The 17557-nt window shown below is 43.4% G+C and overlaps 1 protein-coding gene across 1 annotated transcript; it reads left to right on the top strand.

The window, feature by feature from the left end:
• Positions 1 to 524: 524 nt before the first annotated feature.
• Positions 525 to 7298, top strand: ccdc71 (coiled-coil domain containing 71). The gene is made up of 2 exons (XM_084167251.1): positions 525 to 588; positions 5610 to 7298. Exon 2 carries the CDS (start codon positions 5663 to 5665, stop codon positions 6590 to 6592), a length of 930 nt encoding a protein of 309 aa, XP_084023377.1. The 5' UTR covers positions 525 to 588; positions 5610 to 5662; the 3' UTR covers positions 6593 to 7298.
• Positions 7299 to 17557: the final 10259 nt, after the last annotated feature.

The raw sequence follows: 17557 nt of genomic DNA, 5'->3' as shown, positions 1-17557 counted from the left end.
ATCCCTTTGATGTAAAGATGACCCCAATAAATCCATATATCAGAATTGCCATTAATTTGCATTGAAACAAGAGTTACCTAATAACATAACATAATATATCGAGTTGTGTGTACATGTTTAATAACAAATATACTACGTGTTCAAGATGCAGGTATTTTCTAAACTCTTTCTGGGCGCCCACTTATCAGCATAACCAATGAACCAGCGCAATGGAAGAACGTGCCATCTTGTTTCTGACGTCCATGCGCCTATCGAACGCTTTCAAATCCGCAAGGGGAGTGAACGAGGGCATACTTAGCGAGGGAAACGCGGAGAAAATGATTCTAGAATCGGAACTCAAAAACAAACCTAAAACGGGCACCGAACCGAACAAAAAAAAACAACAGTCTTTTTACCGAATGGGAACGTTCACATAACGCCCCTTCTTCCTTATATGGGCTTTCATTCCACCCAGTTTCCTTTTTTTCTCCCTCTAAAGCCCCGCCTCTTTTCACTAACTGTCAATTCGCACAACTGTTGTGGCAGCCATTTTAATCTAGACTTCAGTTGCAGACAGACCGAATGATGCTTGCTTAGGACCGTAGAAAGGTAAGGTTTCATTTGGATTTTTGCCGTTTGTGTTTCTTGGTCGCTGTCGTGCTTCAACTAATGACATTTCCCTCCAAATGTCGGTGCCATCTTCGCGTTGAACGCAGAGAAAGCGCAAGGAAACACCACAAATAGCGTAGCAAACTGTGACCGGCTAACTGGGAGGGAAGTGGGGTATTCTAGTGGCCCGGCTGAAGACGCTAGCTAGTTTTGTGGGAAGTCTTATTACTGAGGTTTTCTTTGAAAATAAAATAGATTTTCATTGTTTTTAACTCAATGTAAACCCCTTTGTTTTCTTAGTAAGATTATTTGGTCATATTTCAATTGAATCTAACCAAAAATGTTTATACCCACTCAAGAAAGGGGGGAAAGGGTGCCTGAAATTAAGAGCAATTCTGAAGAATACATTTTTGGGTGAAAAGATGGATAACAAATGATTGGCTGTCTGAATTTGTTCCTCCCTACCACAAGGGGCACTACCAGTGTTTGGGTCATTAGTTGTAAAAAGTAATACAGATGTCTTGTTACTTCTAAGAACAGTAGGCTAATGTGTTACCTTTTTAAGCCTAATTTCAAACTACACGAAACCACTACAATTAGATACACAAAATGGCTATCCTGCGTAGTTTTGTAGCAAACGTGCAGCCCCACAATTTGTAACTCGATACGCAGGATCACAATTTTATTAAGCTAATTGCGTTCTTGCCTAAGTACATATGGAATAAATTAGGCTTTACTTTCCATAGAAAGTAACTAGTTATATTACTTAGCGCAACATTTCTAAATCTCACCGTTCGACTGTCATGGGGCAGGCCGCACCCACTGCTTTCCCGTGCTAATGTGAAGTTCGTGTTTCTTTTCCTCTGAGTAATAAAGGCTGTTTCAGACTAGGGAGCACATTCATTTCGATAGGAAGTTGGGCATCAACACTGGCAGTCAAAAAGCGCTTTGCTTTGGCTTTGAGAATCTCAAAATTTTGAGATTGAGGACAAGGTGCAAAAACAGTCTGGCTTGCTCTGAAAAAACATTGACATTGAGCATTATTGTGGATAGTCAGGTTCATGTAATAGTTTGTTTAAAACGTTTTGACACTGACCTTTTATTTTTGCGAAGACTATTTAATTGAGTTTGGACATATAAAGTGTGTATGTGAATTATAAGATGCATACTTTAAGTTTTTCCGAACTCACTTCACTCGCGCATAAGAGGGAAGCTTGCGCTACCCATGTGCAGATCAAATACACCACTGGAACGCCGATTAAGCTGTTTACATGTCCAAATAATGTGAAAGATTGCTCAGAAAACCAGGTGTTTTAATCGGCGTATGCTTACTAAGATTATGACCGTACGCCGATTTTAAGATAAGCAGTAAGGTGTTTACATGACTAATGCCATACTCTGCCTACTGCCATAATCAGTTTAATATCGAATTATTAGTGTGCATTGAAACGTAGTCATTGTTTGCTAAGCTAACGTGAGCTAACATGGAGGAAGGCTCTTAGTTACCTAGCCAACCAAAGCCGCTTGGCTCGAGGGAGAGAGGCACACAACCGTAGACAGCTTCTGCTCCTATTCTGAAGTCCTTTAAGGCCCAATGCACAGATCACTCTGTCATTTACCATGTGTGCGCTTGGGTGGAGTGAGATTGTTTGGAGCAACGGGCACCTTTTGTTAACATGATACCCTCGCCGGTCCATGTGTTCCTAGACCCCCGAATAGCAACATTCACAAGGGGGCGATAGCAGAGATCTTGTTGTTGTCCTCCCATTTGTGGTGAAAACATCATCACCACTGTTAGCTAATAATATCAAAAACCAACTGCATATTTGAGTAGTAGCTACATGTGATGAAAGTTTAGGTTTGTTTTACCTTACCTCGTTTTGTGGCTGAAGTTGGCTGTAGGCTACTAGCTGGTTTAAAACCGCTGCAAGGCTTTTAGCTTGCCACATCTCGCCCATGTGAAATAATACGATTTATAATTCAATAATATGCCCTGGCAAATATTCTTACACTTGCCAGTGTACCCTACAACAATATCCCAGTTTTAATATGCTGCTTGAATGGGTTCGCCGCCCATATCAGCTAAAAATAGAATGTCATCATTTTTGCTCAGAGAAAAAGCACATGGCTAGAAGGTGTTTTTACAGTTTCAGAATTGCCTATAATCTGGTAAATTATTACTGCTAAACAAAATACTTTTTCGGGAGATTCTTAAAAGGCTGGTTTATGGGTTGAACAGTCGATGAGATTATATTTGGTTATCAATGCAAAATAGGCTACTTTGATAGCATATACACTACCGGTCAAGTTTTAGAGGGTTTTTCTTTATTTTTACTATTTTCTACATTGTAAACTATGAAATAACACATGGAATCATGTAGTAACCAAAAAAGTGTTAATCAAATCAAAATATATGTTTATATTTCAGATTCTTCAAATAGACACCCTTTGCCTTGATGACAGCTTTGCACACTCAGGCTTCACCTGGAATGCTTTTCCAACAGTCTTGAAGGAGCTCCCACATATGCTAAGCACTTGTTGGCTGCTTTTCCTTCACTCTGCGGTCCGACTCATCCCAAACCATCTCAATTTGGTTGGGGGATTGTGAAGGCCAGGTCATCTGATGCAGCACTCCATCACTCTCCTTTTTTTGTAAAATAGCCCTTACACAACCTGGAGGTGTGTTGGGTCATTGTCCTGTTGAAAACAAATGATAGTCCCACTAAGCCCAAACCAGATGGGATGGCGTATCGCTGCAGAATGCTGTGGTAGCCATGCTGGTTAAGTGTGCCTTGAATTCTAAATAAATCACAGACAGTGTCACCAGCAAAGCACCATCACACCTCCTCCTCCATGATTCATGGTGGGAACCACACATGCGGAGATCATCCGTTCACCCACACCGCGTCTCACAAAGACACGGCGGTTGGAAGCAAAAATATCCAATTTGGACTCCAGACCAAAGGACACATTTCCACCGGTCTAATGTCAATTGCTCGTGTTTCTTGGCCCAAGCCTCTTCTTCTTATTGGTGTCCTTTAGTAGTGGTTTCTTTGCAGCAATTCGACCATGAAGGCCTGATTCACACAGTCCCCTCTGAACAATTGATGTTGAGATGTGTCTGTTACTTGAACTCTGAAGCATTTATTTGGGCTGCAATTTCTGAGGCTGGTAACTCTAATTAACTTATCCTCTGCAGCAGAGGTAATTCTGGGTCTTCCATTCCTGTGGCGGTCCTCATGAGAGCCAGTTTCATCATAGCGCTTGATGTTGATTGAAGACTACCTCATGAAGCTGGTTGAGAGAATGCCAAGAGTGTGCAAAGCTGTCATCAAGGCAAAGGGTGGCTATTTTGAAGAATCTCAAATATAAAATATATTTAGATTTGTTTAACACGTTTTTGGTTACTACATGATTCCATATATGTTATTTCATAGTTTTGATGTCTTCACTATTATTCTACAATGTAGAAAATAGTAAAAATAAAGAAAAACCCTTGAATGAGTAGGTGTTCTAAAACCTTTGACTGGTACTGTAGATCTGCAAACATTTTTTCCCCAATTTCGATCTTGTCTCATCGCTGCAACTCCCCAACGGGCTTGGGAGGCGAAGGTCGAGTCACGCGTCCTCCGAAACATGACCCGCCAAACCACGCTTCTTAACACCCGCTAGCTTAACCCGGAAGCCAGCCGCACCAATGTGTCGGAAGAAACACAGTTCAACTGACGACCGAAGTCAGCCTGCAGGCGCCCGGCCCGCCACAAGGAGTCGCTAGAGCGCGATGAGCCATGTAAAGCCCCCCCCAGCCAAACCCTCCCCTAACCCGGACAACGCTGGGCCAATTGTGCGCCGCCCTATGGGATTCCCAGTCATGGCCAGTTGAACCCGGGTCTGTAGTGACGCCTCAAGCACTGCGATGCAGTGCCACTTGGGAGGCCCCTTGCTAACTTTTGTTTTAACAGATTAATAACACTTGTACATCTTTTTTTGAGCAGTTTAAATTGATAGATGTAGAGTTCATTCTTTTGTGAAACACATTGTCAAAACTGGCTTCCAAGAGCTTCCCTCCCCTGATTGATTATCGCGCAGTAACAATTTTAAATAAAGTTCAAACTTTCTCAGCTCTGGTTGTAAAATGTCTTGTCAACAATGTTCAAATCGCACAATGTATCGTCTTCCATTAAAATGTAGCCTACTGATTTTCAGTCGCACAAAGTGTAAGGCTATACAATATGAATCCAGTGGGACTGCAGTGCATGCTTTGCTGTAAATCACAAGAATCAAAACAATTTTTGATTTGAGGAACTTCGTAATTTTGTACGTTCTATGTGGAGAGTAGGTACAGTAGCGCCCCCTCTGGTAGGGGGAATCAAGGTCTGACGGAATCTACTTCAAATGAAGCAAAACACATCTGTTACTAGTCCAAAGTCATCCCTTTGCCTCAGTTTAGGCTAGACCTCTTAATGCCCCTCTCTGTCAAAAATAACTGCTAAGCAACATGGCAGTTCTCCACCTAGCCAAAAATGTTGGCTAATACGGTTAGAAATGGGAAACACTTCCTAATTTCTGGAAACGCACTAACTGACACAATGTTATGGTAGCTTTCAAAATAGTGTAGGTGCGGTTGCTAACTAACTGTAAATACATTTGGTGCTAACTTTGGCTGTGGGGTGAAACAATTCACTTATTTACAGCTAGTTAGCCACTGCACCACTCACTCATAACAAGCAAACATAATGCAGCCACCAAAATTGATGTCTCCACTAATGATTAGCCTATGTTTTTTACTTGGGATGTGACGTCTCCACTTTCCAAGCTTATTGCCAAGATGTTTGTGCAGATGCTGCCCACGTTGCTGCAGCTTATGCCACTGTTATTAGAGGTCTAAATCAGAGGCCCACCCACATAGAATTGATTCCATTAGGGACCCTTACCATCCATTACATCAGTAAGCATGCAATGTTTTTAGTTTGTCTTGTTTTATTTGTTGGAAACTGCTACTCTCTACATTCTCTCAACAGGGTGAAGAGAAAGACTGACTGCTCTCAAATGGTTTCACCTGAAGGCAGATGTCATGAATTACACAGAACCGGTTGTGGAGAAGGCCGTCAACTCATGGTCCAGAATTGCCTCAGCGGGACAGACTGTCCTTTTCGAGGCATTACAGATCCTCAACCCCATGTCAAAGGATCTTTCAGACACAGAGGAACTGGTATCCTTTCTGCAAGGGCTTAAGAAAGAGGGCCACAAGCCCACAGTGCTACGAAGCAAAGATGTGTACAGCTACAGATCCTGTACAGCAGAGATGTACTCTATGGACATGGCCAGCAGGAGTCCAAGGCCAGGCAAGAAGAGGGGAAGGAGGAAGAAGAAGAAGAAGGAGTCTAACAAGTACACATCGTGGAGTAGTGCAAGCGCATCCGAATCTCACAAAAGATCAGTCTTTTCCAGACCTCCCATTCTGACTATTCAACCTGCTCAGGTACAGCAGCAGTACCTGAAACTAACCAACATTACAGGTTTGAGGAGGGGTCACACTGCGAGAATGCAGATTCACTCTCAACCTCCAACACTTTCAGGGATACCGTTACTGCCTTCGCAGAACGCGGGTAGAACACCAAAAGCAGTTGCCTTGGTTGGTCAAAGGTACCATGCCTCCTGTCCGGAATGGAACAGAGCCCTTATCGGAGATTCTGCCCCCGTGATATATCAGAACGGCCGAGGAGTTTACAACTACAAGACTGACGTGTCAAACCACAGACGGTCCTGGAGGGATGACCAATCTCTGTGGATGATGAACCGTCAAGAGGAGTGTCGTCTGGACGAGAACAGTTTGCGGTGGAAGGTGATCAAAGTGGACGATTGCATCACGGTGGAGGAGCTGAGGAGGAAGGCCCAGAGGATCCTGCAGGTGAACCTGTCCCCAGTGATACAGATACGACCGCTGTATGAAACTCTAGCGGAATACCAGCGTGACGATATCTCCAGTGACTTCTTGGTTTAGCCTAGCGTCCATTTTGCAACAAGGCTTGGCTAAGCCCACTGAGGTCTGTCTTTACCGCTGTGTTGAAGCCAGAAAGGGAACATCATCTGACCGACGACAGTAAAGTACGTTCCTCGTATTGAGCAGTGACGGGATGATGTCATGACTCTACCGCATCAACAAGACTGAAGGGACTAACGTTGTGCAGAAGTTATACACGGTGGTGCTTGAAAGACACTCAAGCATAGACATTGCTGGTCAGAATGTAATTGTTTTTTTTTTTTTAAACCAGCTTCTGTTTTGTACACTGAGGATGGACTGATAGACTTGGTAAGCAGTGTCAAGGCACACTGTGGGATAACTTTTTTTGCAAGAACAAAAATAAAAATGTTTACCCTATTAGGTATAGCCTACATGACAAATGAAAATAATTTGGTCCCCTGAAATTGTGTAACCTTGTTTTAGGGGCAGTTATGTCTTCCTGTAGTTGATGTACTGAAGCCTACTGATTTTTTTTTAAAAATCTACTTTTATCCTCTTTCATAGTTTGAACTTTTGACAGCCTCAAAATGTTTGCTGAATGTAAGCTCTTAAATCGTAACAATTCCATTGAAGGGGAAAGTTAAAATGGCCTTATTCTTTTCAGTAAACCTAAAATAATGCATTACATGTTTTGTAGTGGGTTTTTTTATTTTCTCTTGAGTAAAGCATTTGAAACCACCTTATTAAAAAAAAAAAAAAAATAGTGTTTTCTTGAACCTTGATTTTGCTGAACTTTCCCAACGCCAGATGTTTGAAAACGGAAACTTAAACAGATATTAGCTTTAACTCTGTCTTACATCGGGTGCAAACTGTGCATCGGTGCTAACTGGTAACCAGTGAGAGTGCTTGGTAAGCTAAATCTGGCCGTTTGTGAAGAAGTTGCCACAGTGTTTTGCGATCTTTCATCATTAGTTCAGTTGACTGGTTTATGATGATGCATTTCTTCCATCAGTTATTTTAAGTTAGACATGTTGTATTGTAGTGGCACAGTCAATCAAGGGTACTTCACAGGGACTGTGTAATCGTCAGCGTCCCAAACAGCACCCTATTCCCTTATACACTAGGGAATAGGGTGACATTTGAGACTCACCCTTCATGTTGGTTTAGCCTCTTTTAGTGTTTTTGTTTTGTGCCAAACATGTCATTGGTGCTCCCTTGCTATCTTTTACAGTTCTAGCACAAGCTGTGATGTTAGGCCACAACATGATACATTTAAGTCATTTAGCAGACGCTCTTATCCAGAGCGACTTAAAGTTAGTGAGTTAGTGAGCATACATTTTTTTTATTTTTTATTTCATACTGGCCCCCCGTGGGAATCGAACCCTTAACCTTGGTGTTGCAAACGCCATGCTCTACGAACTGAGCTACATCCCTGCCGGCCATTCCCTCCCCTATCCTGGACGACGCTGGGCCAATTGTGCGCCGCCGCCCCATGGGTCTCCCGGTCGCGGCCGGCTACGACAGAGCCTGGATTCGAACCAGGATCTCTAGTGGCACAGCTAGCACTGCGATGCAGCGCCTTAGACCACTGCGCCACTACTGATACGATTCACTGTTCTGATTGGATAGCTGCCTCTTCATCCCGCCTCACTCTGGATTTAATTGGGGCATAGTTTTTGTCGCCAATTTCACCATCCCAGAAGTTGCTAAAATTTCAGGACAAAACTACCGTCTAATTAAGGAATTGGTTAAGTTGAAGGCTTTTGTTAGGTTAGGTGAGGTTTATTTTTGGGGAAAGTGAAGTGTTCGTGTTCAAATGCCTTGAATCATCATGTTGTAGCTCACAACCAGGGCCTTAAATGTTGCCATATTTGTTGCCATATTGTTGAAAAGACCTTTAAATATTACTGAATGGTTGTGTTCAAGCCAGGGACCAAACAGTCATTGTGATTGCCAAAGGTATTCTTAGACCAAAACTAGAGCAGATTGGTATGGCTGTAACGTGTTTTTCGCCCCATATTATTCATCTTGATTTCAATGTACCGGTATGAAATAAAATCACTTAAGACAAGTTAAGTTGACATGTGATTTTTAACTGCGGTATGATGATGCACAATAGTGTGAATTTTACACAACACTTACAATTCTAACGCTGCAGCATAGCAGTCTTTTTATAAAGCCTAATTTATACATTGCACAAGTATGCAACGCAAGAACACAATTAGCTACGCAAAATGGCAAACCTGAGTTATTCCGTTGAGTTACAAATTGCAGGGCTGCACGTTTGCCGACGGACCCAGAATGGCCATTTTGCGTAAGGTATACATTAGGCTAAAGTCTGGAGTCCTCTGGTCACATGATGGTGATCAATCTATGCAGTTTCTCAACCAACTATTTATTTATTTTGTGTCTAACAGATGTGTCCAATTCTTGCAGTTTGTTGAAATTTACTGGACAATACCGTCTGTATTGGATTACATTTTCAGAAATAAAATCTCTCGTAGTGAGAAGCGGCTATTTCAGACTATACATTTAGTTAAATACATACTGTATGTCAAATATTTAAAATACTTCCGCTGTGTTATTTAGTTTGCCCAGTACAATGGAACCAATGAACTAGGCTTTGTCCCAAAACTAAATCCAGCGCACCTTCTGTATTTGATCTAGGTCTACTTAGCCATGAAGTGCTTTAAAAGGCTGGTCATGGCTCACATCAACACCATTATCCCAGAAACCCTAGACCCACTCCAATTTGCATACCGCACCAACAGATCCACAGATGATGCAATCTCTATTGCACTCCACACTGCCCTTTCACACCTGGACAAAAGGAACACCTATGTGAGAATGCTATTCATTGACTACAGCGCAGCGTTCGACACCATAGTGCCCTCAAAGCTCATCACTAAGCTAAGGACCCTGGGACTAAACACCTCCCTCTGCAACTGGATCCTGGACTTCCTGACGGGCCGCCCCCAGGTGGTAAGGGTAGGTAACAACACATCCGCCACGCTGATCCTCAACAAGGGGGCCCCTCAGGGGTGTGTGCTTAGTCCCCTCCTGTACTCCCTGTTCACTCATGACTGCATGGCCAGGCACGACTCCTCCACCATCATTAAGTTTGCAGATGACACAACAGTGGTAGGCCTGATCACCGACAACGACGAGACAGCCTATAGGGAGGAGGTCAGAGACCTGGCCGTGTGGTGCCAGGATAACAACCTTTCCCTCAACGTGATCAAGACAAAGGAGCTGATTGTGGACTACAGGAAAAAGAAGAGGACCGAGCACGCCTCCATTCTCATCGACGGGGCTGTAGTGGAGCAGGTTGTGAGCTTCAAGTTCCTTGGTGTCCAAATCACCAAAAAACGAACATGGTCCAAGCACACCAAGACAGTCGTGAAGAGGGCATAACGAAACCTATTCCCCCTAAGAAGACTGAAAAGATTTGGCATGGGTCCCCAGATCTTCAAAAGGTTCTATAGCTGCACCATCGAGAGCATCCTGACTGGTTGCATCAAATCAAATCGCTGCCTGGTATGGCAACTGCTCGGCCTCCGACCACAAGACACTACAGAGGGTAGTGGGTACTGCCCAGTACATCACTGGGGCCAAGCTTCCTGCCATTCAGGACCTCTATACCAAGCGGTGTCAGAGGAAGGCCCTAAAAATTGTCAAAGACTCCAGCCACCCTAGTTATAGACTGTTCTCTCTGCTACCGAACGGCAAGCGGTACCGGAGCGCTAGGTCCAAAAGGCTTCTAAATAGCTTCTACCCCCAAGCCATAAGACTCCTGAACATCTAATCAAATGGCTACCCGGACTATTCCCCCCCCCCCCCCCCCCGCTGCTACTCTGTTTATTATCTATGTAAAGTCACTTTAATAACTCTACCTACATGTACATATTACCTGGACTAACCGGTGCCCCCGCACATTGACTCGGTACCGGTACCCCCCTGTATATAGCCTCGCTATTGTTATTTTTACTGCTGCTCTTTAATTATGTTACTTTTATTTTGTGTTATTTTGTCTTTTTTTGTGATTTGTATTTATTTTATTTTTGGTATTCTTTCTTACAACTGCATTGTTGGTTAAGGGCTTGTAAGTAAGCATTTCACTGTAAGGTCTACACCTGTTGTATTCGGCGCATGTGACAAATAAAATGTGATTTGATTTGACTTAGCAGTCCAACACAACTGGAGAAACCAAGCGTAACTGGACAGTGGTAGAGTAGAGCTATAGGCTGAGAAGTGCCTGGGAGCAAATGGCTGATGTTACGTTCCCCCCTCGGGTGTAGCTCGTCTGAGGAGGAGATGTAAATGCCCCGTGCCTTCGCACACAGTGTAAACTAGATGGATGGGGAAGAAATGTGGGGTGTAACGTACTGAAATAACCAGACAACAACCAGAACTCAATTTTAGCCCTCGGGGACGTTTAGTAAGGTACTAAACAAAATAATATACAAAAACCAATCAAACAAACCAGTGATGGTAAGAGAAGGGAATGTTTGGGAACGGGGTCCAAGTAATGAAAATAAACAAAAGGTCCCTCCTCTTCTACACACCTAATCCTTCCTAACACACTCTAAGCCTTAACCAGCTTTCCTACCTGTTACCATAAATACAGGGGTGACACCCACCCGGCTAACCTAGTGTGTAAAACAGTGGGTTATCTACGTGTGAATGTACACCCATGGGCAGAACTACCTTTCCCTTCTCCAGGACCCAGGTAGGGTGGAGTACAGCAGGACGACAGGCTGGAACACAACCAAAGATAAATTAACACAACCAATAACCAAATAAAAAGTACCCCCTCTTCCTCTCGAGCTCACACGGCAAACAGTTTCTACTCTAGTCAATCAGCCACAGCTGCCAGGACTCCGGACCGAAGCCACGCCCACCATCGTCAGTCGCAACTCAGCACACCTGTAATAACCAGAACAACCACTCTGAACCACACACACACACACACACTACAAAGGAAGATTGGGAGAAAGAAAAATATGTCACATGTAACAACTGACATCATGGGAGCAAATGGCTGACATCATGGGAACAAATGGCTGACATCATGGGAGCAAATGGCTGACATCATGGGAGCGAATGGCTGACATCATGGGAACGAATGGCTGACATCATGGGAGCAAATGGCTGACATCATGGGAGCAAATGGCTGACATCATGGGAGCAAACGGCTGACATCATGGGAGCAAACGGCTGACATCATGGGAGCAAACGGCTGACATCATGGGAGCAAATGGCTGACATCATCATGGGGGCAAATGGTGGAAATTGGCAGTGAGTGTTACTGTGAGGGAACTGCCAAGGATATGCAGTGGTCACGGGCCATCCGCAATTTTCTCATTCAGCAGTGGTGTGCGTCCCAAATGGCACCCTATTCCCTATATAGTGCACTACTTTAGACCAGAGAATGGCACCCTATTCCCTATATAGTGCACTACTTTAGACCAGAGAATGGCACCCTATTCCCTATATAGTGCACTACTTTAGACCAGAGAATGGCACCCTATTCCCTATATAGTGCACTACTTTTGACCAGAGAATGGCACCCTATTCCCTATATAGTGCACTACTTTAGACCAGAGAATGGCACCCTATTCCCTATATAGTGCACTACTTTAGACCAGAGAATGGCACCCTATTCCCTATATAGTGCACTACTTTAGACCAGAGAATGGCACCCTATTCCCTATATAGTGCACTACTTTAGACCAGAGAATGGCACCCTATTCCCTATATAGCGCACTACTTTAGACCAGAGAATGGCACCCTATTCCCTATATAGTGCACTACTTTAGACCAGAGAATGGCACCCTATTCCCTATATAGTGCACTACTTTAGACCAGAGAATGGCACCCTATTCCCTATATAGTGCACTACTTTTGACCAGGGCCCAATACCCTTAGGGGCTCTGGTGTCATTTCGGATGCATACAGTTTAATGTAGTCCAATGTTGCCTGACCTTCGCAGTGACTTGCCGGCTGGAGGACTTGTTTTGACAATAAAGACCCTTTTATAGCCGACTGTCCTGGTTTTGCCTTTCTATTGTACTGTATATAAAGTCCGATTGGGTTATTTTAGTCCTTCCATTGTGCCAGCTCACTGCACATAGAGTACCTACAACTGTGAAAATGTCATGCTGCCATTAGAAACAAAATGGCGGATTTCATGGGTCTAATGATCGTCTTTGGCTTCTTGGTGTATCTAGTTCATTAGGCAGGCTGGAGAGCAGAGACAGCGTTATTTGGTCAGTCTAAAATCACTAATAATCCAAACAGATTTTGGGGAGCTATTTCATACATTTCAGTCACATATCTTTGTCCTGTTGCTAGAGGCTTTTGTGTCAGTATTTGTGTCAACACTGGCTGTTATTGTTAGAAACCTTTTTGCTGCAATGGCCTCCGCTTTTATTTTTAACCTCCAATGAAAATAACTGATTTATGCTGAAAATATCTGTCTTTGGTTTACCATTTTTATGGTTAATTGTTTTTTTTTTTTCAACCCAGCAGTCAGTCAACAAAGATTTTATTTTAATCCATTCATATTGAACCATTTTCCTGCTGCTTCACCAACACTGCAGCTCTCCCCCCTCTCTCCTGCTCTCCCCTCTGTTCTGTGGGGGATGGGTGTGCTGCTTTGTGGGAGCGGAGCGGCGGGGGTTGGCGCTCTGAGGAGGTTAAAGAGGCTGTAAAGGGAATTTGAGGTGGCATTCTCTAAGTAAAAATGGTTTTCTACTAACTGAGGGTAAACAAGAAACAGCTAGCCTGGTCTAGATCTTTTGTGCTTTTCCCTACGCCATTATTATCATGAGGTCCTCTGTAGCTCAGCTGGTAGAGCACGGCGCTTGTAACGCCAAGGTAGTGGGTTCGATCCCCGGGACCACCCATACACAAAAAATGTATGCACGCATGACTGTAAGTCGCTTTGGATAAAAGCGTCTGCTAAATGGTATATTATATTATTATTATTATTATTATGAGAGCAGAAAGAAACGGACACCCAGGCTAAGAAACCAATTACTCCCCCCCCCCCCTAAAATAGCCCAGTGAGCACAACTTTTCAACGAAAATACATATATATTTTTTAAATCTTTTGCTCACAGGGTTCCGTGTGTCTCAGTTGGTAAAGCATGGCGCTTGCAATGCCAGGGTTGTGGGTATGAAAAAAAAGCATAAACTCACTACTGTAAGTTGCTCAGAATGAGAGCGTCTGCTAAATGACTCAAATGTAAAATCAGTTGGTGCTCTGAGGAGGCTGCAAAGGGAAGCTCAGGTGACATTCTAAAAATGGTTTTTCCCACCAAATTCATAAAGTAAACAGACTTGCCGTGTCCCAATACCCGTTTTAGTCTAGTTTAATGGGTCTAGTTGAATGGTATAGTTTAGTAGGTCTTACAGAGGTAACAGTCTAACTGGCTGTGTCCCAGTACCATACTATTAAATGCCCGGATGTCTCACTCATTTGGCTTTTTCATCTACTAGAATTCGCTGCACAGTATTGAGGAAGATAAAAAAAAAAAAAATCTCCCACACCCACGTGTGTTTGACAGCAGCTGATAATCAGAACACGGGACGCGCTCTACAAAAATGAACGAATGGCGGGGAACAAGCACAATTGCACATTTGATGACGCCTTGATATGTTGCGTACTGCATACGTTTTTGCTAAACGTTGTAAATAGTACATAGTACGATTAGTATACTTGATTTCCGACATTTGAAACCCCACCTCTTTAAGGAATACCTGGGATAGGATAAAGTAATCCTTCTACCCCCCCCTTACCCCACCCCACCCCCCCCCAAAAAAAAAAAAAAAAAAAACATTGTAAAGTGGTTATCCCACTGGCTATAAGGTGAATGCACCAATTTGTAAGTCGCTCTGGATAAGAGCGTCTGCTAAATGACGTAAATGTATGTAGTTTAAGTAGGTAGTAGGCAAGACAGATTTCAGACACAGACACTATTTCTTAAGGCCCTGTGTACACACAGGTTACACAAATTGTCATAAATTGATTTGCATTTTAATGAGGGAAATAAGTATTTGACCCCTCTGCAAAACATGACTTAGTACTTGGTGGCAAAACCCTTGTTGGCAATCACAGAGGTCAGATGTTTTTTGTAGTTAGCCACCAGGTTTGCACACATCTCAGGAGGGATTTTGTCCCACTCCTCTTTGCAGATCTTCTCCAAGTCATTAAGGTTTCGAGACTGACGTTTGGCAACTCGAACCTTCAGCTCCCTCCACAGATTTTCTATGGGATTAGGGTCTGGAGACTGGCTAGGCCACTCCAGGACCTTCATTTGCTTCTTCTTGAGCCACTCCTTTGTTGCCTTGGCCGTGTGTTTTGGGTCATTGTCATGCTGGAATACCCATCCACGACCCATTTTCAATGCCCTGGCTGAGGGAAGGAGGTTCTCACCCAAGATTTGACGGTACCTGGCCCCGTCCATCGTCGCTTTGATGCGGTGAAGTTGTCCTGTCCCCTTAGCAGAAAAACTCCCAAAGCATAATGTTTCCACCTCCATGTTTGACGGTGGGGATGGTGTTCTTGGGATCATAGGCAGCATTCCTCCTCCTCCAAACACGCCGAGTTGAGTTGATGCCAAAGAGCTCCATTTTGGTCTCATCTGACCACAACACTTTCACCCAGTTCTCCTCTGAATCATTCAGATGTTCATTGGCAAACTTCAGACGGGCCTGTATATGTGCTTTCTTGAGCAGGGGGACCTTGCAGGCGCTGCAGGATTTCAGAGTTTCACGGCGCAGTGTGTTACCAATTGTTTTCTTGGTGACTATGGTCCCAGCTGCCTTGAGATCATTGACAAGATCCTCCCGTGTAGCTCTGGGCTGATTCCTCACCGTTCTCATGATCATTGCAACTCCATGAGGTGAGATCTTGCATGGAGCCCCAGGCCGATGGAGATTGACAGTTCTTTTGTGTTTCTTCCATTTGCGAATAATCGCACCAACTGTTGTCACCTTCTCACCAAGCTGCTTGGCGATGGTCTTGTAGCCCATTCCAGCCTTGTGTAGGTCTACAATCTTGCCCCTGACATCCTTGGAGAGCTCTTTGGTCTTGGCCATGGTGGAGAGTTTGGAATCTGATTGATTGATTGCTTCTGTGGACAGGTGTCTTTTATACAGGTAACAAGCTGAGATTAGGAGCACTCCCTTTAAGAGTGTGCTCCTAATCTCAGCTCGTTACCTGTATAAAAGACACCTGGGAGCCAGAAATCTTTCTGATTGAGAGGGGGTCAAATACTTATTTCCCTCATTAAAATGCAAATCAATTTATAAAAATTTTTGACATGCGTTTTTCAGGATTTTGTTGTTGTTATTCTGTCTCTCACTGTTCAAATAAACCTACCGTTAAAATTATAGACTGATCATTTCTTTGTCAGTGGGCAAACGTACAAAATCAGCAGGGGATCAAATACTTTATTCCCTCACTGTATGAATAAATAGTTAATGTTATAGGAGCAGAACTATACCATCAAATAATGACCAATATTCTGGGAAACATAGAATAAATATTTTAATACAGTGTCATATAAATATCCCTGACATTTTGGGCATCGTGGCAACAGTCAGATTTAACATCAGTGTTTCTAGCGTTTCCGTGGATGATTGGGCCACAACCTTCAGGACTATTTTAGGCTTCTGGTTCAGCCTCTTGTTCTGGTGAGTCCTAGAGAGAGAAAGAGAATGGTAGAATCTAGAAGACAAGAAATCTAGACATTTAGAATCTATAGAAGGAAAAAAAAGACCTCATGTGGAATCATCGTTCCACTTGGTAATTTCGGAAACAATATTTCTATCCATTTAGGGGGCCCCCTTTTGGCTCAAGCGCACCCCAAGGGGCAAAAGTAAAGTACAGCATCTTTAACAAAGCGGAGTTCAATACAGCGTCTTTAATTAACCCTTTGACGCGTACGAGCATGATGAAACAGTAGCAACAGAACGTCTGATGAAACCAAGATTGAACTCTTTGGCCTGAATGCCAAGCGTCACGTCTGGAGAAATACCTGGCATCATTCCCTACGGTGAAGCATGGTGGTGGCAGCATCATGCTGTGGGGATGTTTTTCAGCGGCAGGGACTGGGAGGACTAGTCAGGATCGAGGGAAAGATGAACGGAGCAAAGTACAGAAAGATCCTTGATGAAAACCTGCTCCAGAGCGCTCAGGACCTCAGACTGGGGCGAATGTTCACCTTCCAACAGGACAACGACACTAAGCACACAGCCAAGACAACGCAGGAGTGGCTTCGGGACAAGTCTCTGAATGTCCTTGAGTGGCCCAGCAAGAGCCCGGACTTGAACCCGATCAAACATCTCTGGAGAGACCTGAAAATAGCTGTGCAGCGACGCTCCCCTCCAACCTGACAGAGCTTGAGAGGATATGCAGAGAAGAATGGGAGGAACTCCCCAAATACAGGTGTGCCAAGCTTGTAGCGTCATACCCAAGAAGACTTGAGGCTGTAATCGCTGCCAAAGGTGCTTCAACAAAGTACTGAGTAAAGGGTCTGAATACTTATACTCAGACCCTTTACTTATACTTATAATATTATATATTTGTATATATATATTTGCAAAAATTGGTACAAATTTGTTTTTGCTTCATCATTATGGGGTATTGTGTGTAGATTGATGAGGGGGGAAAAAAACAATTTAATCAATTTTAGAATAAGGCTGTAACGTAACAAAATGTGGAAAAAGTGAAGGGGTCTGAATACTTTCCCGAACGCACTGTAAATACGGTATGCTACAGTAGAAACGACAACACGATATACAGTAGAAACTACAGTACAGTAGAAACGACATACAGAAAATAAAGCACTTAGGAATGTCCAAAGTTATTAATTGTAAGGAAAACAACAATGAAGGTGATGAAAATGTGCCAGGGGGAAAAAGTGTGTGCAAGGCCTGTTCTGACTACAGATACACAATATCTTCATACTTGATAAGTGTATTGAGATATAACAT

The sequence above is a fragment of the Coregonus lavaretus genome (genome assembly GCF_964263955.1).
Source record: "Coregonus lavaretus genome assembly, chromosome: 8".
In the NCBI taxonomy this organism is placed as follows: domain Eukaryota; kingdom Metazoa; phylum Chordata; class Actinopteri; order Salmoniformes; family Salmonidae; genus Coregonus; species Coregonus lavaretus.
Note: the sequence above shows the minus strand (reverse complement) of the source record. Positions and strands in the feature narration are given on the sequence as shown.

Bases quoted from the DNA above. Each gene is read 5' to 3' on its own strand.
- ccdc71 (XM_084167251.1), top strand. From the start codon at position 5,663: ATGAATTACACAGAACCGGTTGTGGAGAAGGCCGTCAACTCATGGTCC.